General features: G+C 41.2%; 1 protein-coding gene across 1 annotated transcript in view; it reads left to right on the top strand.

Moving 5' to 3' along the window:
- The first annotated feature begins 659 nt into the window (after window positions 1–659).
- eif3ea (eukaryotic translation initiation factor 3, subunit E, a) overlaps window positions 660–26,810 on the top strand; it is a 28,400-nt gene continuing 2,249 nt past the window's right edge. The window contains exons 1-10 of the mRNA XM_054621041.1: window positions 660–785; window positions 3,953–4,070; window positions 4,328–4,445; window positions 6,250–6,292; window positions 7,366–7,470; window positions 12,954–13,079; window positions 13,370–13,494; window positions 16,826–16,952; window positions 17,503–17,604; window positions 21,190–21,299. Coding sequence (XP_054477016.1) covers window positions 696–785; window positions 3,953–4,070; window positions 4,328–4,445; window positions 6,250–6,292; window positions 7,366–7,470; window positions 12,954–13,079; window positions 13,370–13,494; window positions 16,826–16,952; window positions 17,503–17,604; window positions 21,190–21,299 — 1,064 coding nt within the window. The 5' untranslated portion in view covers window positions 660–695. The remainder of the gene's footprint in view (window positions 786–3,952; window positions 4,071–4,327; window positions 4,446–6,249; window positions 6,293–7,365; window positions 7,471–12,953; window positions 13,080–13,369; window positions 13,495–16,825; window positions 16,953–17,502; window positions 17,605–21,189; window positions 21,300–26,810) is intronic.

The raw sequence follows: 26,810 nt of genomic DNA, 5'->3' as shown, positions 1-26,810 counted from the left end.
ATATTGGCTGTTGTCAGACGTGGAATGGTCGACACATTTATGAGGCAGCTGCTGAAGTAAAGGAGGAGAAAGGAGGATGGTTCAGATGCACAGTGAAGACATTCTAACTTTGTGGAAAAGTAAATTGATTGGAAATTATCTGGTTGTTTTCTTTCAAATTTAGCAGGCCCGAGAATGGGGTTCATCATGACTGTATTTGCCCTCAGATGGTTTTAGTCCTATGAAGAAGTCCTTCACAGTCACAGACAAGCTTTTACAAAAAATATTGGCGGTGTCTGGAGGAAAGCCTTGGTTTTCAAATTCAACATAACATGCACTTGTATTCATCTTTATAAATGAAAGGTTTCATTGTATCAACACCTCAAGGAAATTATAGGAATTTTGAAAGTTTACAAGTCCCAATTGTGCGTCCTTTGGAGAAACCCATGAAGCAAAAAAAATGTCCGGAAAGAAATAAACCAGAAAGTTATAGAATAATAACTGTGCACAGTGTTAGAAGAGTGCATAGTAAAACATATAAATAAAAGTTTTTTAAAAAGTATCAGTATATCTTAGATAGATAGACAGACAGGCAGGCAGGCAGGCAGACACTGAGGAGGCTATTTCTCATTGAGGATGTTGAGCATCTCGCTGATTGGTCAGTCCCTCTTTACACATTTGCAACACACTTCCGTTTTCCTTTCCCCGGAGCAAAGATGGCGGAATACGACCTCACCACCAAAATTGCCCACTTTTTAGACCGTCATCTCGTTTTTCCTCTGCTGGAGTTCCTGTCTGTCAAAGAGGTATGAAATATATTAAAATATAAACAATTCGTTACATTTTTTCGTTGTTTCAAAATGCTATATACGGCTTTTGAACAGTTTTAAAAGCGGTGTGCGAAAAGGAGTTGGTCACATTTTCTGTAGCTGTGTAAAGTACACGCATTCAACCGGAGCGGAGCCGGATGTCTAGCTCCGGCCTTCAAAATAAAATAAAAAAAACCACGTCACCTTTGACAAAGGGAACGGGAAAATGTCGAAGAAAACCGTACAAGGGAAATTACAGAACAACGTTTCAGCGAATAAATCGATGCATGCAGCGAAAAGACACATTTATATTTCGGAATAACCACGAGAAGTTATGTCACGCAGCCATATCACCTCACCTGATTTCTTACATTGAAAATAAAGTACCGGAAGTCATGCTTTAATTTTGATTAGCTTTACAGAGGTTGAGCCAGCCACGCGTTGTCTCAGATTCAGATGATTGTCTCAACTCGTAGCAGCTGTGTTACACACTCTATGGTTATAAACACACTATGGTTATAAACACACTATGGTTGTAACGTTACACGGTTGTTGGTGCTCCAATATATGCCAGCACTCTGCAGGTCAGCCCAGTTGCCGCCCAGTAGCTTATATACTGGGAAATGAAACAGTCATACCCGGGCTATCACGGGCTATGCTAAGCTAACCCTTGGGTGCTGAAAACGTGTCGTGTGCAATGATAATATAACCTATTGGGACGAATAGTTAGGTTACTGTTGTGACCTTTGCTCAACAGTTGGAAGATATGTAACGTTACTAAACGACTTTTTGGACCAGCAGACCACGTTAACTGAAAGTAACGCTATGGTTGCCTAGCTAACCTTTAGCGTTAGCTTGAATGCTAAGCTAAGAACAACGTCAGTTAGCTAGTTTTTAATTTGACTCCAACGGTTACGCTGCCTATAACGCTTGTTTGTTAGCAGTGACTTCATGTTTAACACAAGTTAAATTGAATATTCTTGTAATACCCGGTTACCTTATAGCTAGTATGTTGCCATTATGTATGGGTTTGCCCTGCAGTGGTGGGTAACGTTAGAGTGACTGAAACTCTTTAATCAAGTAACGCTAAAGTTCAATAAGTCCTATAAAATAATGTAAATAAAAGTAAAAATGTCTACTTTACAAACCTACTCAAGTATAATTAGAAATATACCTGGTCAACAAAGTACTCAAAGCACAAGCAACTTTATGTTTTCGTACTGTTTTGTGGGCACAGGCCAAAGACATTCAAAACAAAGATTACATAATTTACATAAGCAATACTACAGGTCTGTTGGGCAGTTGGCCTACCAGACAGTTAACCTTCATAGAGGCAAATAAGGTGGTGAACAAACACATCTGGAATGACCTACACAAACATGACAATGGACATCATGTTCCTCACACACTCACACCGCCTGGGACGCTCTGTACTTCCCGCCGAGTCAATTTTCTTATTTTTAATAATAATTTTCTTATTAGTGTTCTGTGCATCAATTAAGTAATAGTCATCGTGCAACATGGTTATTTCTAGGGAATGCACTTTGCTTTGCATGTTGATAATCTCTAATTTAGCTATTTCAGTTTTATACAATTATTTAATTTATTGTTTTTAATCTACATTACATTACAGTCATTAAGCAGACGCTTTTATCCAACGCGACTTACAATAAGTGTATTCAACATAAGTATTCAAGAGAACTACTAGTCACCAGAAGTCATAAGTGCATCTCCTTTCTTAAACAAGCATCTAAAAGCATAAACCGGAGCAAAAGTATAGTGCAGAAGCAAATTACTACGAATACAATAAGTGCAACAAACTAATACGAATACAATAAGTGCAACAAACTAATACGAATACAATAAGTGCCAAGAGGAAGGCTCAGGGTAGTACTACTAATCTACTTAAAGGTTTTAAGAAGTTCCCTGTAGAATAGTTGCCTAACCTAACTATCGTGGGCTGGGTCAGTTGTTATATTGATATGGTCTAAAAGCACAGGCAAACATTAGAATGGGATTTTTCCTAAAGCATCTATGAACACCTTTACAATGTTAACACTTGATGTTAACATTTAGTAAGTTTATGCTAGTCTCCACCCATCCAGTGAGTACGCTGAGGGATTTACTGCCAATTAATTGGCCCCTTTGATGAAAAAGTGTCTGCTTCCCACTGGTGACGTTGCTTATTGTGGAATGCACCTGATTGATTTCTGGTTCTCTGCTCGCCCTCTCAAACAGGAAATAATATTGCGGCCTGCTCATACATTTTCTTATTCTGTCTAAACCATCCACCAAAATCTGCTCAATGAGAGGATTCTGTTAATCTATCAGAAACAATCCAACATGGCCACCAGTGATGGTGTGCAGTCACTGGATTTGAGTTTCATTTGTAGAACAAACAAACCTTGAATTAAAAAAGTAATCTGATTTTCTCAATTTTTGCATTTGCCCAGCTCATTAATATCTGTGACAAGCACATGTCTCGTCGTACCACAAGGAAGACCTGTTAAAGTTCTCCTGCATAGCTGCACCCTCACACCTTGGATGGCAGCTCATTTTGGTTCATGTATAAAAATGCATACTAGTTGAAATAAAGGCCTTACTGGACAATTTAGTGAAGATAAAATAAATTACTGGTGGAACTAAGAAACAGCTACAGTTCCTCATAAAAAAATTAACCATTTACTCATTTGCGTTAGGCTATTTGGAAGGATTCACTAGGGCTGGGCTATTAGCCAAAGTCCTCTATTTTGACATAGTTGATTTAATATATCTAACCATATATATCACAATATAACATGTTTCTGGTTATTCAATAAAATAAATAGTTTATATGAAATAACCACTTGGGTTGATGACATTTTTGACGGTAAAAACTGACTATTTTCTTATTTAATCATAACTTTAGTACAAAATAATCATTCTCTAAGATATTTGAGTTACTATGTGTAATACAGACGTCGTAAATGTGTATTATATCTTTTTATAATTTCAACACGATATAATTTAATTGAAAGAGGATACATTATAATTTATAAATAGGCTATCGCCCAGCCCTGGTTACTCTCACCCCTGCTTGTCTGGGGGTTTCTTGTAACTAACCTCCTGGTTATATGATAATATTATACAAAAACACCACTTCTATCGTTGTCCCTGTATCCTAGATCTACAATGAACAGGAGCTGCTTCATGGAAAACTGGACCTCCTCAGTGACACAAACATGGTGGACTTCGCCATGGATGTGTACAGAAGCCTTTATCTCGACAAGGAAATTCCCCAAAGTAAGTGTTGACGCGTGCTGGATAGACACTCCTCATTCCCATTTCTCAAGAAATAACACGTGTATAAAGCTAAGGAAGATATTAATGATGCTTGATGGAAATCGTAAAGGGGTACTGCACTACAGCACTCACTCCATTCCGAATTGATTTAGCAGTAAACTTTCATAGTGTTTTCAGTGCTCTGGGTTGCAGGCCATGTACATGTTGGTTTATGGTGTTGCTGTAGCTAATCATTTTCTTCATCTTCTCTGTGTCAGCTCTAAGGGAGAAGAGGACTGAGGTTGTGGCCCAGCTGAAGCAGCTGCAGTCCGAGACGGAGCCCATTGTGAAAATGTTTGAGGACCCAGAGACAACAAGGCAGATGCAGTCCACCAGGTAAGGCCTATTTCCTTTGCTAATTAAAGAGTAATTTCATTCCTCTGTATTTAATCATTATCCTGAAATAGATTTTCACAAAAGGAATGAGCTTTAGTGTGGTCCTTGAATTTATTTCTGATCTTACTTGCCTTGATTCTGGGATTAGTAAAAACTGTTATTTGAAACAGTAGACAGCACAGCAGCGTTGCAGAGGGATTCTGTAGAGTCCACGGAACTGCATTTTGAATGAAAAATGTACTGAACCTTTTCAGGTTTTTGTGAGTAAAGTCAGCAAATACAGGCGCAAAAAAGAAACAGATGCAAGACGTTGTGGTTAACTTTATTAAGACTGTTTTGTCGTACACCGTGATTAAAATAGTTTGGTCACATTTCAGTCTTCATCCTTTTGTTTCTTGGCGAGAGTGTGTACAGTTAATCAAAAGCATTTTCCATTTTCATTTCTCTTCAGTTTATACTGTTTTGTTATATTGTTTCAGTTGGGCTGCAGACATTTGTTTATTTAAGACGCAGCTTTGTAGGAACTGTTATGTGAGATTTGAAGTCTGATAATGGCTACATTGACTTAGCGCATGTCTGTGCTATCGTTAGGTTGCTGTCAGGATGAAGTAAGGAGGAAATCGTCCTTTTTGGATGAGGACCCGCATGTCTGTCTTAAGTTATGCATTATTTTTTTCTTCAACCCATTGGATTTGTAAAACAATAGGAAACTCATCTGGGGTCAATGAAGAATTATTTCTCAAGCCAACGGACACGAAAGTTTTATTCCATCATTATGACCTAAATCATGCTCGATGCAGTTGCTTGTTTTTTAACATTATTTCTGCATTAGAGGATCATCCAGTGCTGGAAATGAGGAATGGTTTAATATTTGAATCCCAATGGGTTTTATACGCGCAGATCCACAAAGCATTTTACTGGGTAATAGAATCTAATGGTCTAAGTCCTTTTATTGAACAGTTAGCTAATAGGCCTATACGCCTTACCAGGCTTTATTTGGACAACTGCTGAAGCCAGAAACCAAGCCCAGCTATTATAATAAATCATGTTAGTACCATATCTATAAACAATCTGTCATTATAAGACAAACGCTGTGGATTATGTTCACCATTAGGGCAACGTATAATGCATGTTCTCATTTGTTTGGACCTGTTAAAGCAATGAAAAAACACATTTGGTGGTTTTTGAGTCGACACGCTGCCGATGGCCCTTTTGGCTTTTTCGATGCAGGAGGTGGCGGTTATGCTGTGCAGACTTTTCCATGAACAGTTGCCACTCGTTGGACAGCTCACCAGCTGACTCTCATCTGAAATCTCATAACAAGTGCAAAGCAAAATATAAGATGTATTCTGTATCCGTGTCATGACAGCCTGTGCTGAAGCAGTGAGGAACTCCTGCCTCGGCCTAAATGAGATTCAAGAAACACACATCAGGGGTGGCAGCAAATACATATTCACACTATAGAAGTGAACATACTCTAGAAACACACATCATTTCAATGTGGTGTCCACATAAATGTCAATATTTTAGGTAAATATTGGATATGGCAGTACATACCTTCATTTTGACAAAGCCATTGAGAATTAAAAGCTGTGCTGAGATATCAGTATTCACTTTCTTTACCAGACATAATTTGTTGGACATGGCTTGGATGGATTTGAAGTAGTCAAACCAAATGTTAAAAACGGCCAATCACACTGTTTTAAGAGTGGTCTTCATTCATTTACAGCTGTTGATTTAGACCAGAAGTGGAAAAGAATATACCTCTAACTACAGGAACTGTCTTTCTGTTTTTCTTTTGCAGAGATGGACGAATGCTCTTTGACTACTTGGCAGAAAAGCATAACGTAAGTTGGCCTGATCTGCTGACATCTCACTTCTTCCCTGCATTTCCCATGGCTCTTGTGTGAACCCAATGGTTGTTTTAGGGGCGAAGTGGGAGGGGCAGGCCGAGCAGGGAACTGCAGAATTACTTCCCAAAACCCTTAACTCATTTTCGGGGTTTGTACGGCTTGCACAAATTCTGCGGACATTTACATTCTGTGGTGACTTGTTAAGAATAAACACTCGGGACTCGTGGATGGAGCCGCAAGAATGCCGGAAGGGTCTATATTTACCATGACGTTTGGCTCCTCACCCTCCCCTCCATCGGGCCCCTCCCACTCCGGTATCCCGCTGACCTGCTCTCTGTCCTCAGTGCACCTCCACACAGCCCAGGCACAGGGCCCCTCAGCCTACTGTGGGAAAGGCTTGGGCGGCCCCAGAGCACCCACTGCCTGTCACAGTTATAATGGATCTGAGTGAATGGCCTGACGTCAGTACACAATGCTGTGAGATACTGGACAGCAGGAAGGACAGTTAAATATAGGAAGACAAGCAGTCCTGAAAGAATAGCCCTCTATATATATATATATATATATATATATATATATATATATATATATATATATATATTTTTTTTTTTTTTTTTTTTTACTGATTTAGTTCACATGACCACTTTTTGGCAGATTTCTCACAAAAGTGAAACATTATCTCTCAGTTCATGGCAAAATACCACCGTTATGCTTTAGCAATGTTTACTCTATATTCATTTAGCAGCGGTGTGCCACCACAGTGGGGGAAATTATGTTACTGCTACAAATAAATAGGACAATTAGATGTTCAATTTAGTTACCATGACGTAAAAATGTATTCGATGCTGCCCAGATGTTTGAGAAGTAAAATATGACGACTCACCCAAACCCTGAAACACCAATAGATGTGACACAAAAAGGGGGATTTCCTGAGGCGCAACAGCTGCATGAAATTAAAAAACAAGAACAGGGTTTGATCTGAAAATATGTATTGTTTGGACTTTGTCGGACAGCGACTCACATTTTCTCTGTTTGTGACATCGATACTCTCTTATTCCTTTTTGAAGTTCCGTCAGGAGTACTTGGACACGCTGTACAGATATGCCAAGTTCCAGTACGAGTGCGGAAACTACTCTGGAGCTGCAGAATACCTCTACTTCTTCCGTGTCCTGGTAAGTTTCTCAGCGTCATCGTCGTCCAACAACAGTTAACATTTCATAGTGATGTTTGCTGTTAACTGCACGCCTTACCTCACTTAACAGAGAGTCTGTACTATTTCACTATCCCCCATTTATATACTGGCTTAAGGCATTTCTCTGACATATTAAAATTGAACATCACATTACGTTTGCCGGATTGCTTTAATTCCTCATAATTCCAGTGCTTGAAAAGGAGAGGAAAAGAACACTTAGAAGTAATTGAATATGAAAAGCTTACGTCATTGCCTGTTCAATTCCCCGCACGTCTTTTGTATTAAGCGGGAGACTGCTGCTCTTAGACTCAAGTAGGATCTTTTACTGGGCCAAGTGATCAGTGGTGGACCCGACTGCATAATCTGTCTGTAGTCTGCTCACGGGGCGGGCGTCAGTAGACAGCTTATTGATTTGAGTGCTGTGGCCAGAGAGTCCCTGGTCACGACTTCTGAGCTTATGCTGTGCTTAAGTTATGCAAGGCATCCCTTAGTTAGCACCAAGAGGGTCACACACATCTTGCAAACTTTTACAGGGAGGCTGCACACGTGTGATGTCTTCATTAGGCTGTGATTTCATACCTGAATTTAAAACTCTACACAATCCAAAGGAAGATAAATGTTTTTAGAAATCGAATAATGCCAAAGGATCTTATGCAAAAGAAGATATTTATCGTTCCCAGAGAGAACTGGCAGTATTCCTCTCAGTGCACATGCACACTCCCTACTTCCTCTATAAACAAAGAGACTTGTTGCCTGGGTTCTGGCATTTGTGGCTTCTCTCCCTTTGCCCTCAGAAATGAGGGAGAGAGAACTAGACAGTGGACGAGATAGCTGCAGCTCGACGTTTATGTATATGTGAGAGATTTTGTCACATTCACATTGGATAAGGTGGGGTTTTAATTGTGTGAAAGTTGCCACCTTATCTTTTTAGGGTTCCATTTAGGATTTTTTTAATTATGAATGAATGTTAAACTGTTAAGCTTTATCTTCTGTACCAGGCTTTTCTTTCATTACAAAAAAAGCTGCATCCCTGCAATAATCTGCATTCTTAGTGAGGTGGACATTTCTATAGTAGGGGACAAAAATATCTTCAGGTTAGGTTCAAGGTGCCTTCACTTCTTCGCTGATCTGCCGTTTACTAGATGCCATGGCAAATGTCCAGTGAGGTTTGGCTGTTAAAATTAACCAAAAAATGATATTCCATATTTGTTATTAAAAAACACATTTGTTTGTCCTTCTAAACGAAGGAGCCAAAGTTATCCAACTAGACAGATGAAGAGATTTAGGAATTTCTGTAGGTAGAAGAAGAAATGCTGAAATTGACAGAAAAATTACACGGAACAGCAAGAGACTTGGTTGTTTATCATTATTTAAAAACGAACCTGGTGGCAGTGTTTTTGCGTCTCGGACCTGATTTTCCAGACACGTCAGAGTTCACATGAGAAACCGCCTATTATGAAGGTTCAGTTAGCAACTCTTCAGAAGTGCCATCTCCGCAACAGGTGACAAGCTTGTGTACAATCAAATGAAAGTCACTGTGGGTCTCGAGGGAGCAAGCTAGAGGAAACCACCAAGTGGAGGTTGTGTTGTGCTGGTAATAATACATTCTTTTTTTTATTTTTTTTTTTTTTTTAAAAGTTCAAAACTTTTTTTTCCTTTTACAATGAAACCAGGAAGTGGGGCAAGATATCAATCCCCTGGACCTTTCACACATGGACTATCTCCACCATAGAGTTCTATTATCTGTATCTAACTATACAGCAGCTATGAAGTCTGTATCCAAGGTGATTCCATCATTAACTATGCAAGCAGCAGCGCCTGGCTGGCGTCAGTTGTTGCCTACACTGAATCTGCGTTCAAGGTCACATGAAGGGCATCCTCAACCTTGTGCCTACCCCCTGTTGACTTAGATTATTGTTCCAGTTGTGTTAACACCACATTTCCAGAAGAAATTCAGCTCTCTTCAGACTCCTTCAACATTATCTAGCATCAAGTGTTAGTAAATTCAGCCCAACTGAACGTCCTATAATGACCAGTGGAACCAGCCTGCGTAGTCAGTGGTTTCCAAGTGTCACTCACTTGTCCTCCTGCTTTTGTTGTCTTTGGTTCAGTTAGCTCTGCGGTAAAGCAGGGACTCGTGCCAAAACCAGCCCCGAAAGAATGGGCCAGAATAAGATCAACATTTTGTCTATTCATTACAGTGGAAGACATTAAGACCATCTTTTTGTTCCTATTCTAATTGGCATTTGACTGCACTGCGTCGCCTCTTGTCTTTTTCGGATGTCAGTGGCTCTGGCTAGTTGTGCACATTGACTACGCTGAGGAAAAACTTGGCAGTGGCTCTGAGCGATGATGAACCCGCTCCGCTACAAACAACCCTCTTAACCCAAAGCAGTTGGGCACTTAATTTGATGGGTTTTTCACTGATCTGCTCAAATCTGTAGAAGGAAGAGCAACATCTGAGACAAGATGACGGGTAATTCACCGAAGCTTTCCACTTCCACTCCCTACCAAAAAAAAAAAGATTTAGCAACAGTCTTCAAAAAACTTGCAACGTATATGTCCCGCTGTTCCAACAACAGTTGTTTATGGCTTTGCAATTCAGTCTAAATAAACCAAAATTGCTCTAATTGAGGTATGTTGTTCCAAGTCCAGCTCAGTTTTTTCGTTCTTTTTACCCCTTAAATTGGTATGCCCCTCATTTTGAGTTCCAAGCAGATCAGGCTCTGTAACTAGATATCTGTTGCTTACTCTTGACAATGCAAGAGGCTTTTTAGACATGGAAAAGGTGGAAATGGATTTCATTTGTGGGAGTCTAAAAACTGCACTCCACCTCCCCTCTTTTCGGTGTTCTGTGGACCTCCCATCCTCACAGGCCCCTTGTCTGTCTCTCCCTCCCCCGTATGGGAGAGGTGAGGCTCCATAAAGTCATTTAACGTGGGAAACCCAGTCAATTAAACGAAGGAAGCCAGCCTTGCAAAATCCGTGCCCCAGGTCTTGTTACAGTGTGGCCTAGCCCCGAAAAGAGCAACTTATTCATATCATCACTTAATGCAGGGATTGAATGTTAAGAATAAAGATTGAGTATCCCGACGGATCCCCAGCACAGTCCATTTATTGTTGCTGGTCAGTCAGCGAAAATGTGCCCATTTCACAAACCAATGGAAACTTAAGGTAACTGCTGGAAAAACCCAGGTACTGAAACTTTTCTAGCGTGGCCACTAGTGAAAGCCAGACTCTCTCTCTCTCTCTCTCTCTCTCTCTCTCTCTCTCTCTCTCTCTCTGTCTGTCTCTCTGTCTCTCTGTCTGTCTGTGTGTGGAGCTGCCATAATGACCTGAAGGTCAGCCAAATGTAGCAGGCAGGGACTTCCAGGAGAGGGGGAAAAAAATAACAAACAACACTTTCAACAGATGAACCGCTGACCTTTATACTCTCTTGCTGTTACAATGCTGATCTTTCTTGGGACTTTTGCACTTCAAAATAGTTTTATTCATAATGGACCCTTGTTGTGGTCTGTGATCAGATAAACTCTGCTTTACTTGATAGATGGACACACCACTTTCCTGTGTTTTCCTTTTAGGGGGAATACTACAGGAGATTTTCCAAATGTTTTCCTCTTACCTGCCACCGTCTCACTATAGCAACTTGTTGAAATGTTATCAGAGAGTCACTGGTCTTTGTCAAGTTAAAAAAAAAAAAATCTATATCCGGATAATCTTCACCAATTTGTGGGGTTCCAGCGGAAACCTGCTCTTTTTTTAGTGTTTCCTCTACTCGTACGTCTGTCGTGTCTCTCGGTCCACTCCAGCGGTTGTCCGGCGGCGGACGGGGGTGTGTGGTTAGGATCTCGGTTTCTCCGGCCGCTCAGCAGACACCCACCCTGACTTCCTGCTTGACTCATGTCACTGCGTCTGGTGTTTGGTGTTATCGTGAACTGCTGTGGCGCAGAGTTTCCCATGAGCCCTAGGGTGTAGTCCAGTCTCCCAATACGGAGTGATTACCTTGCTGAGGTTCAGAGGCATTCTCAACCTGTGTTTCATTACCTGATTCTTTTTTTCTCCTTTTTTGTTTGTTTTAGTGTGTTCTGGAAATCAGAAACAGTAGCCTGCGACATTTTTGTGAGTGATTATCCTCAGAAAGATGTGTCTTGTTAGCGTCAGTTCATATTTCAGCCTAATTACCTTGTGATAACGACAGAGTAGTCCAGAGTTACTGAGGGCAATGGGTGGGGATTAGTGCAATGATCATTCTCAAGACTGACGTGGAGTAAAGTCTGCAAAAAAATATTAACAAAGCAAATTTCAGTGGAAACACACATTTAATGCATAGTTTAAATTAAGCTCAGGATATTTCTATGAATTCTTATTTCTTGGGTTTTCAGCCTCATCAATAAAGCTGCAGTTAATTATATTAATCATCAACAAATAGATTTAATACCTTTTCTTACATAAGATAATCAAAATATAAATTGACCAAAGCCCATCACAAGGAGCCAGATCTCAAAGTAGTTTCTTCAGATTTTCCAAGAAACTTAACATAATTTTAAGATTCTTTAACTAGTTTCCTAGTCCAGCTAGATCTTTTAGTCAGTCCTCTCTTTGTCTGTCCTCGTAGTGTGGGCGATGATGTAGTACCAAATATAAGGCAACAGAAAGCAGGGATGATGTAGTTTTAATTAAAATTAAAACTACATCATCCCTGCTTTCTGTTTTTAATCAAAGCTTGTATAGCCTTTATAAATGTTTTGTGCAGTAACTGAATCATTATCATAAGGAATATGTTCTGGGTTTGACCCAGAGCCTCCTGCCACCCCTGTGTGAGATGGTTTTTTTTTTTCATTTGTGTCTTCCGTACCCCCCCCAATTTTATGGATCCATAATACTAACTTGCTGGCATATTCTTACTGCAGACAAGACAAATTGCATTTGAAATGCTTGCTGTAAATAAGGCCATCTAATAACTTTGATGCAGGCATCGATTCAAAGTCTGTCATTGCGAATTCACCGTTAGTTTTGAGGGCCTTCACCATTTCCCTATCAAGTAATCTCCACCGCAACCAACATGTTTTAGTTCTAGCAAACTGTTCGGACAGCATAATGCTCCAAATATGTCTTTACTTAATGTGGTAATCTAGTGATCAAAATCTATGGTCAAATGCAATGCAGTGGTTGTAGCATCTAAAAGTGCAGCAAATTTGGTTTTATTGAAAGCTAAACCGTCTTTCATGATCCATGTCTCTTTTTCTGTCAAGTTCCATTCCCTTAGGATGACATAATTTAGTCCATTTAGTTCCAGTTCCAGAACAAATACGAAAAAGGCCACTAAAGCCAAGCAAGTAGTGGCCCAGTCTCACTGTGTATGTCCGCCAATCTGTGTGAGGAAAACGTGGAAAAACTGTTGTTTTGTATGTTGTAGCGTTGTGTGCGCCAGGATTTAACAGCTCACCATGTCTTTTTCTCAAGGTCCCGGCTACAGACAGGAATGCCCTGAACTCTCTGTGGGGCAAGCTGGCCTCTGAGATCCTGATGCAGAACTGGGAGGCTGCCATGGAGGACCTTACCCGCCTGAGAGAGACTATCGATAACAACGTAAATGCCCCACTTCTCAGAATTTGATACCACATTTAGATTCCCTTACATAGACTCTCATATTGACATTTCACTTTCAGCAGAGCTCTGCTGTGGCATCTTAGTCCTCACCCACACACACTCGTTTGACTACTTAAGAACTTGGATTTTAGTATGAAGTGGTTGTATGATTGATGAATATTGTCCATTTAGGCAACAGCACTTGAGTTTTTCTATCTTGTGCCTTACTCATCATCTTTTTCACCTTCCTCCTTTTCTTCTCTCATGCCTGTGTTTCTGTCTTTGTCCAGTCGGTCACCTCCCCTCTCCAGGCTCTCCAGCAGAGGACATGGCTCATTCACTGGTCTCTCTTTGTCTTCTTCAACCACCCCAAAGGCAGAGACAATATCATTGAGCTCTTTCTGTATCAGCCACAGTAAGTAACGTTTACATTTTTTTTGTTTTTGTTTTTAACCCCTGCCGTTACATCCAGGAAGTCGCGAAATGTTGGCAAGAAAACCAGGAACTAGTTGTAAAGATAAGATCCATTTCCTAAAAACAAGGGCAACAGGAAGGGTAAAGCTCTGTATCTTTGTTGAACCTTGAACTTTTGGCCATTTAAGATACAATGAAATGCATATCTTGTCATTTGTGTAGATCTGAAGAGCGCAGCGGTTTTTTTATGGCTATATAGTTAGAAATGTAAAGGTTAGGGGACGCAGGTGAGCTCAGCTGGTAGTCAGAGCTAACCAGCCATGAGAAGCTACTATCAGACTTTTTCTCTGACAGAATCTATTGCCGCAATTCCTCGGCACGGCTCGACTCAATGTATTTATAACCTTTTTTGGGGGGTTTTACGTTGCAAAAGTTGTGGGCAGTACTTGGTACTTTTTTGTTATAACATTAGTTGATGTTTCACGCAAGCTGAGCTGATATTAGACGTGGTGTTGAAACACTGCAGACGACTGATGGCTCAGAGAGAATCGTCACTAGAATAGTCACTTGTGTGAGGCCTTTTGAAATACCCAAGCTATCATCAATAGCAGCTGCAGTTTTTTTTTAATTCAGTTGACCCATGTTTTTTTTAAATGGCAGCACACAAAACTGAGGAGGAAGTGCAAACGGTCCTCTGTTTGGTTGCCGCCGAAATAATCAAGTAAGACATTATCGAAGATAATGCAACATCAGTTTCACGTCGCTATGACGATCAGCTAGCAATCCTGCCTACTTTGAGGGGCTACAATTTGCAGTTGAAAACAAAATAGAGAAAAGTACCTGTTAGGTTCTTTTGTGCTGAATAGGAAGGTTGTTTTTTTGTTTGTTTTTTACAGAATATATACATTTCGTTGGTAAAATCACCTGTTTTAACATGCAAAAATCTACGTGATTACGTGTACAATAAAAAATCTTTTTTGTGTAGGGCCTCAACCTAATTTAGCTTTGTTTGAAGCTGAGAGCAGTGTGTCGCAAAGCAAAGTTCAGACCTTCTCTCAGAAATGTTACCTTTCAAGCCCACAGGATTTTGCTGCCCTGGAAATGGATTTATAGTGATTAGTTAATATTATGGGAAATTCATCAAAAAGCTGCCACATTATACTTCGGAGAGATTGTATAGCAACTTTGAGAATCTTTGTGTATTTTGATCATAGTTACTTATGTTTTTCAGGTTTTTTTTGATATTTTAAAGTTGATCTTTGTTTTATTCTGTTGGTCCCTATTAAACTATATTGTATTAAAAATGGTATTGTTGCTTAAATGAAATTCTGAAGATTTGGAGAAAAGGTCATTGTAGATGATTTTCACAAACATTAACTTGATTTAGAGAAAACCATTTGCTTTAATAACACACTTTTGGGTGGTGGGTTCCTTCATGAACCCCGCTGGTATTTTTAAAGTGGTTTCAGAAGTGTGTGTTTTTCGTGTGGTCTGTTTACTCTCCAAGTTGAGAGCGAGGCCATGTGTATCGCAGATCGGAAACTTTATACACTGCGTTAAAATTTGCACACCGCCTATTTTGATGTCGTTGCTCCCTCCCCCCGTTCTGATTGCAGGCTTGTATAATTGTACAGATGATTGGCCTCCACAGACAGTATGACAGGCGACCACAACACAGTGCACTCAAATATCTGGTTCCCTGAATTTTACTTAGTTTTTAATTTTATTGTAGATGATTAAGGAGGCCTGCCCAATAATTACTCCCGAAAAGCTCACCCAACCATCTGTGTGGACAAACTGAGGTAGTTTTGTGTGCTTTGCAGTTTCACTGTCCAGAAACCTCATGTTTTCCCCACTGAGGCTTGGCTCTTGTTTCCCATCTTTTGACGGTCAGTACTTCCTTTGGCTGAAGTCGGTGACCAGTGGCTGGCTTTCAGCTCACATTTGACCTCCGTTACCCCTGCAGTCAGCAGATGTTGGTCCAAAGCTTTGTTTGTGTACTATTGACAGACAACACTGACTTTTGTGGGTGAACAATGCTCAGTAACCAAGTATGATACAGGTGCAAACTGGGCAAATACTAGCACAGTAATGCATCACAAGTCCCTTGATTTTAAAGATCACTCGTTCAATTGTTTGACATGATTTTCTTTTCCTGACAAGCCCTGAAATGGGACCCTATTACTGTGTCCCTCTCCTGCATTCTCCCACAGCCCCCCTTGTCCAGAGGAAATTTGAACTCATACTTGATTTCTTGGCTGCATGCTTCAGTAGCATCCTCAGCAAACCAGAGCAGTGACGCTTGTTCCCTCCAAACTAAAAAAAAAAAAAAAGAAAAGAAAAAAATTAAGTCCCCCTAAGTGGATCGGGGTAAATGCCCCAACAGATATGGTACGGTGACTCATGCAAGATTGTTTGCTATTGGAGCCCCCCCCCGGAGAGTGAGTAGGTGTAAGTTAATCAGGAACACAGTGCAGAGCGCTGCGGTCTTCCACGGGAGTCAAACAACTACAAAGGGTGGGATACAGACCTCCTCAAACCAGAATGGAGATGGCTTTACCAAGCAGCCCGCTGCTGTTTTTAGACTCAACATCACTACTGCCACAGGTCCCCTTGTCCCTTTAATTGGTCCAGCTGATTAAACTGTTGTCGGCGCTCTTTCTCTGAACACCATGTGTTCCTCTGGCTTTAGCTATTAAAGACCCAAAGGGGGCCCACTCCACTTCCTCTTTTCAGATTGAATTTGGTCAATTTGGGGTTGATTGGAGGGTGAAGTTCAAAGATAGACATAACCAATAAGGAGTTTTGGTTATACAGTTGATGTCAATTGATTGCCATGTTGACAAGGAAAGGGGTGTGTGCTTGTGTATGTTGGTGTGTGTGTGTGTGCTAGCAGACCTTGCACGTTGTTTTTACAGAACACTGTCTCCAGAGTTGGTGTGGGATTAGAATCAGCCTGTAACAGCGTCCTGTCTCTTGTGTTCAGCCCTCAGCCAGTTGACCTGTGGTTGAAACATCAGTCCCTGATGGATTGGGTTTCAGCTACTGGGCAGGTCCCTGCTCAATGATCTATATCTTCTTGCCAGGGTTTCCTTTTCCACCTCCCTCTCATAGGACACTAATGAAAGAAATGGCTTAATGCTGGGACCCACGTCCAGGAGTGAGGGTCCTGTTGGGACATTCATCTTTTTGAGCTGCAAAGGCTTTGCCTCTGTTCTAAATGCCAGGAGCCCGATGGGCAGCCAAAATGTTATATTATGTGTCCTTGTAAAGATCATGTCTTTGCTTACATCAGTCCGATAAGTGATTATCTTTATCCTTCCTCATTCCAGGTACCTCAATGCGATCCAGACTATGTGCCCACACATCTTGCGTTACCTAACCACAGCGATCATTACAAACAAGGACGTCCGCAAGCGTCGGCAGGTCCTGAAGGATTTGGTGAAGGTCATTCAGCAGGTACCACACTTTTTTTGTGTTCAGACCCTTGGTGTTTGCAAAGTGCACACAGTTATCAGTTCAATGCTTATAGGCCACACAGGCTTTGGAGGATGAGTAACTGACCATGTAACCCAATAGGTTTGCTAACACTTCCTTTTCAAGCTCAGGGAGTGTGTATGGGTGTAGGTCCAAACTGGAAAAGCCTTGAACTCATTACTTCTGTTGAATGTGTACTCTACCTATGACTTCTCCACCAATGACAGTAGACACAGTTTATTTATTTACTGTACCCAGCAGGTTGTTATTTTGACTACCTAGTCATTATTGTCACCGTTATAAACCAAACTAGGATTTAGTTGTTTTTTTCTGAATGTGTATATGAAGATTAGCGCTTTCTACTTGATTGAAAACAAGAAACATGAATCACATGTACATTGTATGACGTTTACATCGTTTACATCTGCTTTACTTCATTAAATAATGCAGGCTAAAGCAGCTATGATTCATAGTCATATTGATGTATTTCGGTATGCTGATTGATTGTATTCTATTCTATTTTTTCCCCCAGGAATCTTACACCTACAAAGATCCCATCACAGAGTTTGTGGAGTGCCTGTACGTGAACTTCGACTTTGACAGTGCTCAGAAGAAACTCAGGGAGTGCGAGTCGGTGAGTCACCACTTGAGTAACCCTCGCCAACATTCATTTCAACCTTTTATTCCCAAACTGTTTCCAAAGAAGCAGTAGGTTCTTTGGTTTATTTTGCCTCTACGTGACTAACGGAGGTCTTCGGAGGATTTCGCAGGTCAGATTCCTGAACTTTCACACAGTAATGTAGTAAACATCATTAGTAATCATCTGATCTCCGTCTGACCTTCTCCCTGATCACCCAGTGTTTCTATCTGCTGGACTTCTGCGTGGGTCCAGTTCAGACAGAACAGTGATAGTCTGCGCCTTGTATCACGCTGTCAGATATAGAGGTCCTCTTTGATACTGCATGACTCAGGCTGCAGTCAGATTTTACTATGGCCTGTAATTGACCCATCAGGCTAGTAGTTAACAGTAAAAGCTTTATAAGCAGAGGTCTCTGGGGAGGCGTGCAGACACTCGTTTTATGAGGGAGATCTGTCATAGCACTGCCATTCAGAGCATTTATTTCAATTTTGGTTTGTAATGGCTTGATGTAACTAGTAGTTTTTTATGTGGGAATAGAATGAGTTTACTATAAAAGTCCTCTTTGTATGTTTGCTACGAAGCTGAACTCTCAGTGATAAATGTAATTTGATGAGTTAAAGTGACCTCAAATGAGGAAGTTATTGTGACAAACTTGTTGCAAATTCAGTTAAAGGTTCAGTTAACAATCAGAGCATGAATAACGCAGCAAACAACTATTTGCTGAATTAAAATATAGTGAAGTATATATTTTTTTGAGCAATTTCGCCATTGTTTGCGCTGTTAGCAACGTTAGCAACGTTAGCTATGAGCTGCTGGTTCGCCTTCTCCATGTTGAAAGCTGTTAAGAGACAATAGAAATGTTAACCCAATCACAGATCTTGCACCTTTTTATTTAAAAAAAAAGCTGATTTACTCCATTCTCCATAGAGAGAGCATCCACTGGCTACTTTGTAATAAAAGTAAAACAAGTACAGTACATGGGTCAAGAAGAGGAATGCCTGTGCAACATAATGATAAATGATGTGTAGCATTGATGGCAATAGTCCAGCAGACGCTATTATGATGGGCTGGTCAGATTCTGGGGACACATCCAGTGGACAGTAATCAGTTTTAGAGAGAGAGCAGGTGTCCTGACTGGTGTTGTGCTATATGTGTAATTATGTAACATAATCGTGTAGTACACGCTGTAATTTGGTTTTCCCAACGGACTTGATAATTTGGACCTGCAGAGAAATTAAAGGCAAAACTCAGGGTTATTTGGCCCCTTTTTCATCTTCTGCCTCTTGACGATAAACCTTGAAAATGAAAAACATCTGGCCTGATCAAATGGCTCCTTCCCAGGGGTAGATGTTTATAAATCATGTCAGCGGTTTACTGGCGGTTCCGTTTCGTTTTAACCTATTTTTAAGCTAATACAAAGAGTCTACAACTTCCTAAATTACTATTTAACAAATGAGGAAGTTATAATCACACTCACTGGGGAGGAATGTTTTTACTTAGCTATACCTTCAAAAAAAAAATGTCTTCATGATCAGAAAAAATTCAAAGCATGTTCCAAGAGAAAAAAAATATATTTTTCCGGTGCATAGGCCGCCGGGGGCCATCACCAAATGACGACATGTACTATCAATATTAGAGTTGTATCCTATTTCAGCCTAGACATGACACACGCCCTCAATCACCGACCTTGTTAAACACTTTTTAGGAACTCTCCGGGTTGGTCTTGACCTCGCCTCATGGGGTTTTCTGTTTACAGAGACTCGACTGTGGTTTAAACAGTTGCTCAAAAACCAAACTAGCTCTCAGGTCAGAGCCGAAAGTCATTCCAGGTGCCTTTTAACACTGGCCTACCCCTCGGTCTTATCAGAGCGTGTCCAGTAGGCACAAAAGCCCTCTATTGACCTCATTCAGTTCACAGGCAGGTCTAGTGAGGTGGGTGGTTCCAAAAATGTTAAACGGCACCTTTAATGCATTACCTGTGATGGTCTGCAAACATTTTCCCCCAAAATGGTCTCGTTTGAAGTCAGTAATGCAGTTTTTTTTTCTCTGCAGAAATTCACACGCAAGCCTTTTAAAAAGAGCATTATTTTAGAGTTAAGGGGGGTTTCACAGACTGTGCAGCGATTTAGGTAAACGGATACCCCGTTAGGATGGGCTCTGGTCTTGATGAGCATTTGTAATGCATCATGTTTGAGCCATTGAGAAGAGTGGCAATCATCTATTAACTGATTGCTGTAATAGCGAGATATGGGTATTGTTTTCAGCTCCTCTGTCTTTGGTTCAGTGTACCCTGCATAATGGTTTGAGCCGAGTGCTTTCAAATGGGTTTAGCTTATTTTAAATTGTCCTGTTCGGACTGTACAGGTTTTAGTTTTTTTTGTTTCTTTTCCACTCCACCCAAATCTGGAATCACTGTCAGATGTTAGATGCTTGCATGTCAAAGAATGAAAAGTATAGGTCTACCTATAGTCAGGCCCTCGGATTGGGCATAAAAGGGCTCTCCAAGCCCCTTTCTAAGATTTGTTTAAGCTTTTGTGGTCTGAATCCCAGATGACAATAATTAGGGCACTTAACTGTTCAAAGTTTATCAGCCTTAGATAAGCGTTGTCATAGCTGAAATGCGCGTTGCCTGATAGCGCCATGTAGTTGGGATTTATTCAAGCAGAACTCTGGGCAAATAGCAGCTTTTCTGAGCTTAAGCAAACAAGGAGCAGGGGAAATCTTGGAGAACTTTTGAAGATGGAGGTCTGCGATGTGAAAAAATAGCGCTCGATGGAGAGTTGGAATGCGGCAGGCAGTGAGAAATGGGAGCATTTCACACAGCGGTACCTCTGGGGGCCATAGCTGGGTCACGAGCAGTTACAGTAGATGAATTGGCCATATGCAGCGGTGTCAAAGTGTCCAAGCAAGGCTGTATTTCTCGCTGTAACAAGCCACAGGTGATACAGTACACAGACGGCTGAAAAGACTGAGTTTATTTGGACTAGTGGTGCTACGGTCGGTGGACGGCTGTAGCCGAGAAATGTGGCGATCCTGCACAGTGGAGTTGACACTTCCACCAGACCAGATGACTGGTGATAAGTCACAGACAATGTGGTCATTTCTGTGGTGGGCTCTGTTCTTCCTCTGCCGTCTCATGAGGCGGTTGTAGAATTTGAAAGTTTGTTTTTGATTTGAAGCACCTTGCAAAGGAAACTCAATAAAACTTTTTGACAACGTAAATGTAGCCATTTAGGGTCCTCCCTTCACTGTTTACTCCAACTTTTTATCGAACATTTTTGGGATTTGGTTTCGCTTAATAGATTTTCTTTTCGTTAATTGAATAAGACATGAATGACCAGAGACAGACTGATTGAAACTTGTAATGCTACCCTCATGACTCTCCATTTCCGTTCATGTGAAGGTCCCAGCTTGATTGTCCAAATGAGGCCAAGAAAAGCTCTGACTTATTTAACTGTTTGGCCTTACTCGAACCCTAAACTGGTGTTAGACAGACTTTGAGGCAGACCTATAAACAGGCAGAAATAACTCTGTGTAGTATTCACACTGCTCTCATGTAACATGCTCTCTGTCTCCTAGGTTCTTGTGAACGACTTCTTCCTGGTTGCTTGCCTGGAGGACTTCATCGAGAACGCCCGCCTCTTCATCTTTGAGACCTTCTGCCGAATTCACCAGTGCATCAGCATCAAGTTAGTCACTCAACACAATACTAATAAAGTGACGTTATACTTCTGGTTCTTGGGAAGCCACGCTCTCTGTTACATCCCGACCATGTTGCAGCGTTGGATTCAGACGCACATCCCTTCAGACTAACAGGAAGTCCTATGTGCTATCACTAGACTTTGTAAGCTCTCTGTAAACAGGAAGAAAGAGCATAGGCTTTGTGATAAGTGGAATTTTTCCTTACAGATAAGTGTTTATTACCCCTTGGACACACAGCCAACGCTGACCCCACACATCTTGAGGATTAAGTCCTGTGAGGTTTAACTGCTTCCAGGTCTCCACAGGTTGCTCTGCGCACTCAATTTTTAAGACCACCTGTCCGAGGCCAATTCACGGAGCGTTTTCTCCCAGGAAGAGGTCAGGGTTTAGGCGGCTTTAGACGTTCCCAGCTGCTGTGACAGGCAGGAATCTTTCAGCTCCCTTTTCTTTGGGTAAATGGAGGTCAAAGGGTTTTCTGGGTCTCTATTGACTTCTAGTTCAAAATTGTGTTTAGTAACATTAAAATAAAATTGACCTTGGATGCCTCCACAAAACCAAGAAATTTAGTCAACGCTAATTATAGTGATCATAATAACGAGAGTAAAAAAAGATTATAGTAATTGTCTGCAATTAAGAGAGATTATAGGATTTGGCTGTTTATTTACATCAATTTAAGAGAGTGACAAAGATAACGACAGAGCATTCACCCTTCTCTGCCATTAATCCCCATCTTTGTAACGGTCGATTTGTGCTCGCTGCCGCAGTTAATCTCTGATACTCGTTTATGACTACGTTATTCTTTTTGTGTAATTAATTTACAGTACAAATTTCCCACTGCTCTCAGGAGCTATATTCACAGTGAAGGTGGAAGATTTGAAGGAAGTCTGCGTTTCAAATACGGTCCACAAACACATGATGTTTCTCTGAAAGAGGGAATCAATTACTTCTGTTGACACGAAAATGATGGCATTGACTGTTGCATAGAGCCGTGGAGGTCTGTAGTCAAGGTTGAACTGTGGAACATGATCAGGCCCTGTCGAAATCTCCAGTTGCAGATTGTCTGGAATTGATTAGGAGTCCGGGTTCTTTTTGGCAGACTTACTGCAATTGGATCCATTTACTTGTTAGGGACCACAAAGGTTAGTGGCAACACTGAAAAGAGGAAGTCAAACAGTGATTTTTTTTTTTTTTTTTTTTTTTTTTTTTTTTACTTTTCACCTTTTTTTTTGTGCTCTTGTTTGTTGAGGTTTTTAAAGCAGGAACGCAATTTTAGGGGCAATTTCAGGGATTTCTGTTTTTATTTTCAGTGGTGTCATGACGATGGACAGAGCGTTGTCTATTTTTGAAAGACACCCAAATTCCAAGTCATTAGTCCTCCACCCAGAAGCCCTCTGCGCCCAAGCGTGGGCTCAAATGAATTTGATGGCCGTTTTTAATGAGGACATTTTTATAGCCGTTGGCCATGATGGTTTCACAGATATTTAGCTCGCCTTTTGCCCACAGCTTGGGACACAAAAATAGACCAGAAGTTGGAGTGATTGAGTTATTTTATGCAATAAAGGCTTATGTAGAATGAACTGTAGGCAGTAGAACTGTGATTCCGCCTGCACTCGTAATTGCCTACACACACATCCTTTTGTCTAGACTTTTCAGTGTCCAGAGTGTGTGTTTCCAATTTAGCTTTGTCTTCCGTGTTTGATTTACAGGGTTTATTTCCTTAGTCCTTCCATGAACGTTTCAGTGGCGAGACCCTGCTTTGACCTCAAATGCACACTTGTCCTTTGACATTATGAGTAAACGCTTTAGACACGTGCTCATTTGGGCAGTTTTTTTGTTTTGTTTCCCCCCCTCTCATCACCAGATTGCATTTGTACACAACAGCTCACTGGTAGTTGGAAGCAGTGTCTGGTATATTTGGATGCAACACTGAGGATCTTTTCCACCTCACAATTGAGTCATTAAAAAGACCACACGATCATTTCGGTTTTCCCCGAAAAATCAATTTTACCCCAAGTCGGAGGCGAGGTTGCTCCAAATGGCTTGGAGTCTCCCAAACACTATCATATGTTAGCGTTTAACTACGCATTCATTTTGGGCCAGCCCTGTTAAGAAGGGGGCTTCTTTTGAGCAGGATCCCCCATCCTCCTCCAACAGAGTGAGACCCCAACGCCCGACCCCGCTCTTCAAGTGTGAGGTTTAGACCCAAAGGAGTCCCCTAGCCTGAAGTCGAAAGCTCATGAGCCAGAGTGAGTGAGGGGTCGAAATGAAAGTGATCCCCTCTCCCCCGAGGAACAGGATCATGGCTGTGTAAAATAAAACCAGTCATGGAGGCTGTCTGCTCGGCCCGAAGGCCAAGGGATGTCAATATTGTGGGTTGTACAAGTCCGACCCATTCCCTGCTCCCTCTCACATCTCCCTCCTCTCCTCTCTTTCTTCTCTCCCCTTCACCCTGAGGTTTAAGTAGTAGTAGCCGCCGTACACCTCTCAGAGAGACAATGAGATAAAGTGATATACAAAGGTCCTTCCTGGGCGGAAAACATTGCCAGACTTTCTTTTATAAATTAGATTAGAGGACTTTGGCTGGTACGGGCCGAGGCCCTGGGCCTTTTGGGGGCGCTCGGTGTTCCTGTGTTATGCTGCACGGATCGCGTTTAGAGGGGTTAGGGGTTAGCGCAACTCCCCCCGGTGAGGAAACCAGATCATGTTTGTTTTGATCATCATATCTGACCTGGACTTGACTGACATGCGCCCCCACTTTACTGAATTGCCAAACAAAACACCCAGTAATCGCTGCGCAGCGATCACTTAATCATACGGGTAAAATGGGAACCAACAACAAATTTCATTCAAATTTCCCTTGGATTACTTGATTGTTAGGTAAATAAGTGAAGGGTGTTTCTGAATGTCAGTGAGTGTTGACTATTGTTTTTGTAGTTTTACACCGTTGAAGAGCAAGATACAGTCGGATATAATAACACAAACATATATGTTTATATAATATATATGAGCCTATATATGGAGGCTTATAGTAGCCAGTATTTGTTAACTGTGTCCAACAGGCGTTGATTCAACTAGATAGGGATTTTTGATGCGGTAGTTTAAATGTGTTGTTGATTGCATTATGTTGCATCACATTAAATTATATTGCATTATAATCTAAATAACACCAACTCGTAATCAAAATCTTTTATTGATTAAGCTATCAAAATGAGCTTCATCATTGGTTAATGTGCCGTTTACTCTCCATTAGCAACATTTAGGCCTGCAGTGTAAACTCTGTGATGTTCTTACTTTGTTTCTCTGATCACAGGCATGTGTTATCCATCACAACCTAAACGCGCGTCATTAGACAGCTGACATTTTTCCAAACTTGTAAGACTCCCAATAATGATCCATAGGAGCAATTTCATTGTCAAGCATCGTTTTCTAAAGGTTTCTGATGACCTGAAGTGTAATCCGTTGTCCAGCAGAGCTGTGTCGGTAGTTTGTCGGTGTGAGTGACGGGTTGATCAGTCTCTCTGTATCCGTTTTCCCTCCTCTGGGCTGCTGGGACGCACATGAATCAACTCGCGACTGGTGCTTTTCTCTCTCGTCATCCACATCCTCCATCGCTGCGCTGTGGTGAAAGTGTTGAGAGAAATGCACTGTCACTTGGAGACCAGAGCCTGTTTTGCTCATTATGCTGAGGGAATGCTCTTAATTTGTTGTTTATGCTTTTAATGCCTCATCTAGACACTGACATCATTTCATTTCCCTTCTGCATGTGGCTTTGCCACCATTTCACCACATACATGGGTTAGAAAGTGGTAGTCTTTTTTTTTTTTGTGAGCCTTGAGGTAAGAAAGACATTATCACAAATCCCAAAAGAATAAGTCAGGCTCTGAGAGCGATAGTTAAAGTCAGTATTGCTAGTGGTGGGATCTGTGTTTGCAGGCCATGGCGTGAGAAGTGGTGTGGTCCGGGGCAGATTCTTGCTAAAGGAGTCTCACAAAATGTGATGAATGGACCAGGAAGTGATAATTAGTAGAGTAAACTGTATTGTATAGACCTCATAACTCCTATACATAATGACAAATTTGGTACCTAAAGTATTTCATTAAGTGTGTGTGTGTGTAATAGGGTTTTTTTCAGCAGAGGGAGGGGTCTCTTGCTTTTGAGATGAGAGGTATGCTTGCTGTAGTAATTGTGGGCAGTGCACGGGGGTTGGAGGATATTTATTGGGGCCCTTATACGAAATGCGGTAGGCGTGCAGGGTGGTGGGGGTCAGACAGGAGGAAGGGGGCCGGAAACGTTGGGGGGAAGGGGGTCTTGATGGGGGTATCGAGCAAGGATCTAGTTATTATGAAAGCCACAAGGGAAGCCAGCTGCACTAGGGGAAAGCTTTGGATCAAAGAATGCCAGCGACCCTCGTACCTCCCCTCCCTCTACTGTGACACATCCATGTGTAGCTGTATCAAAGAGCGGGCCGCTTTCTAACCGGGCTCTTATTTTGAGGGACAGCCACTGTGTGACCAGTGTGTCATGACAGGCGTCAGCGGGCAGATGGGGAGAGAGTGCGTCCCCCACAGAGGTACAAAAAAAAAAAGGATAAGTAACCACAGGGACTCACTACATGGGTCCCAGTACTTCTAATTGAGTTATTCTTACAAGTCTGTAAATCAAGCTTCCATTAGTAGAGGACCATTAGAAGTGTTTTCGTGGTGGGTTTCATGTCGTACACCTTTTTGCCTGAACACAATATGTAGGCCATTTATTAGCACTGTCGAATGAAAATAATGACTCGTCACTTTGCACATAATGTGCAACATCCATCACGATGTAGTGCACTGGTTGCCTGAGAGTTATTTGGTGCTATGACATAATTCATATATGCATCAACACCTTCAGACAGCAGCCCAGTTTAAACGAAGTGGCTGTTCGCTAAAGGACTGATCAAACCGAGGGATTAGCAACAGCAGACCATTGTTTGTGATTTTAAAAGATAAGTGCAGATTGGTCACATAATTGGTAAAGATAGAGGTACTCTAGTAATACTCAGCTTTTATAAAACTTTTGTAAATCATTTTTTGGGTTCCAGTTTATCTAATTTATGAAATAGCTTTTTTCCCCAGACCTCAGTTTTTTTTAACAAGAATTGCTAGTGGCACTCTGAGGCTTGAATCGGGCACAGAATAGCTTTGAGCTTAATGCTTGTGTAAGCATGCTAAAATGCTTACATCTTAGTTAAGCTTGTTAGCATGCTTACATTTGCTAATTAGCAATAAACACAGCTAAGTACAGCTGAGGCTGTTTAGTTTCTTAAGTATTTGGTCATGAACCAAAGTGTAATACTAACTGATATTTTAAATCTGATGATGACTTTATTGGACAAGTTGAGGAAGCACAACTTCCCAACATTGCCGTCAGTAGAGCTGTGCTGCTAGCATGGCTAAAATAAATGAGTATTATCATTAATGCATGGTCAGTGCAAACTTTAGCTTTTGATTCGCTAAATTAGT

This window comes from Anoplopoma fimbria, chromosome 20 (assembly GCF_027596085.1).
Source record: "Anoplopoma fimbria isolate UVic2021 breed Golden Eagle Sablefish chromosome 20, Afim_UVic_2022, whole genome shotgun sequence".
NCBI lineage: Eukaryota > Metazoa > Chordata > Actinopteri > Perciformes > Anoplopomatidae > Anoplopoma > Anoplopoma fimbria.
The sequence above is the reverse complement of the archived record's forward strand: the minus strand, read 5'-3'. Positions and strand labels throughout refer to the sequence as shown.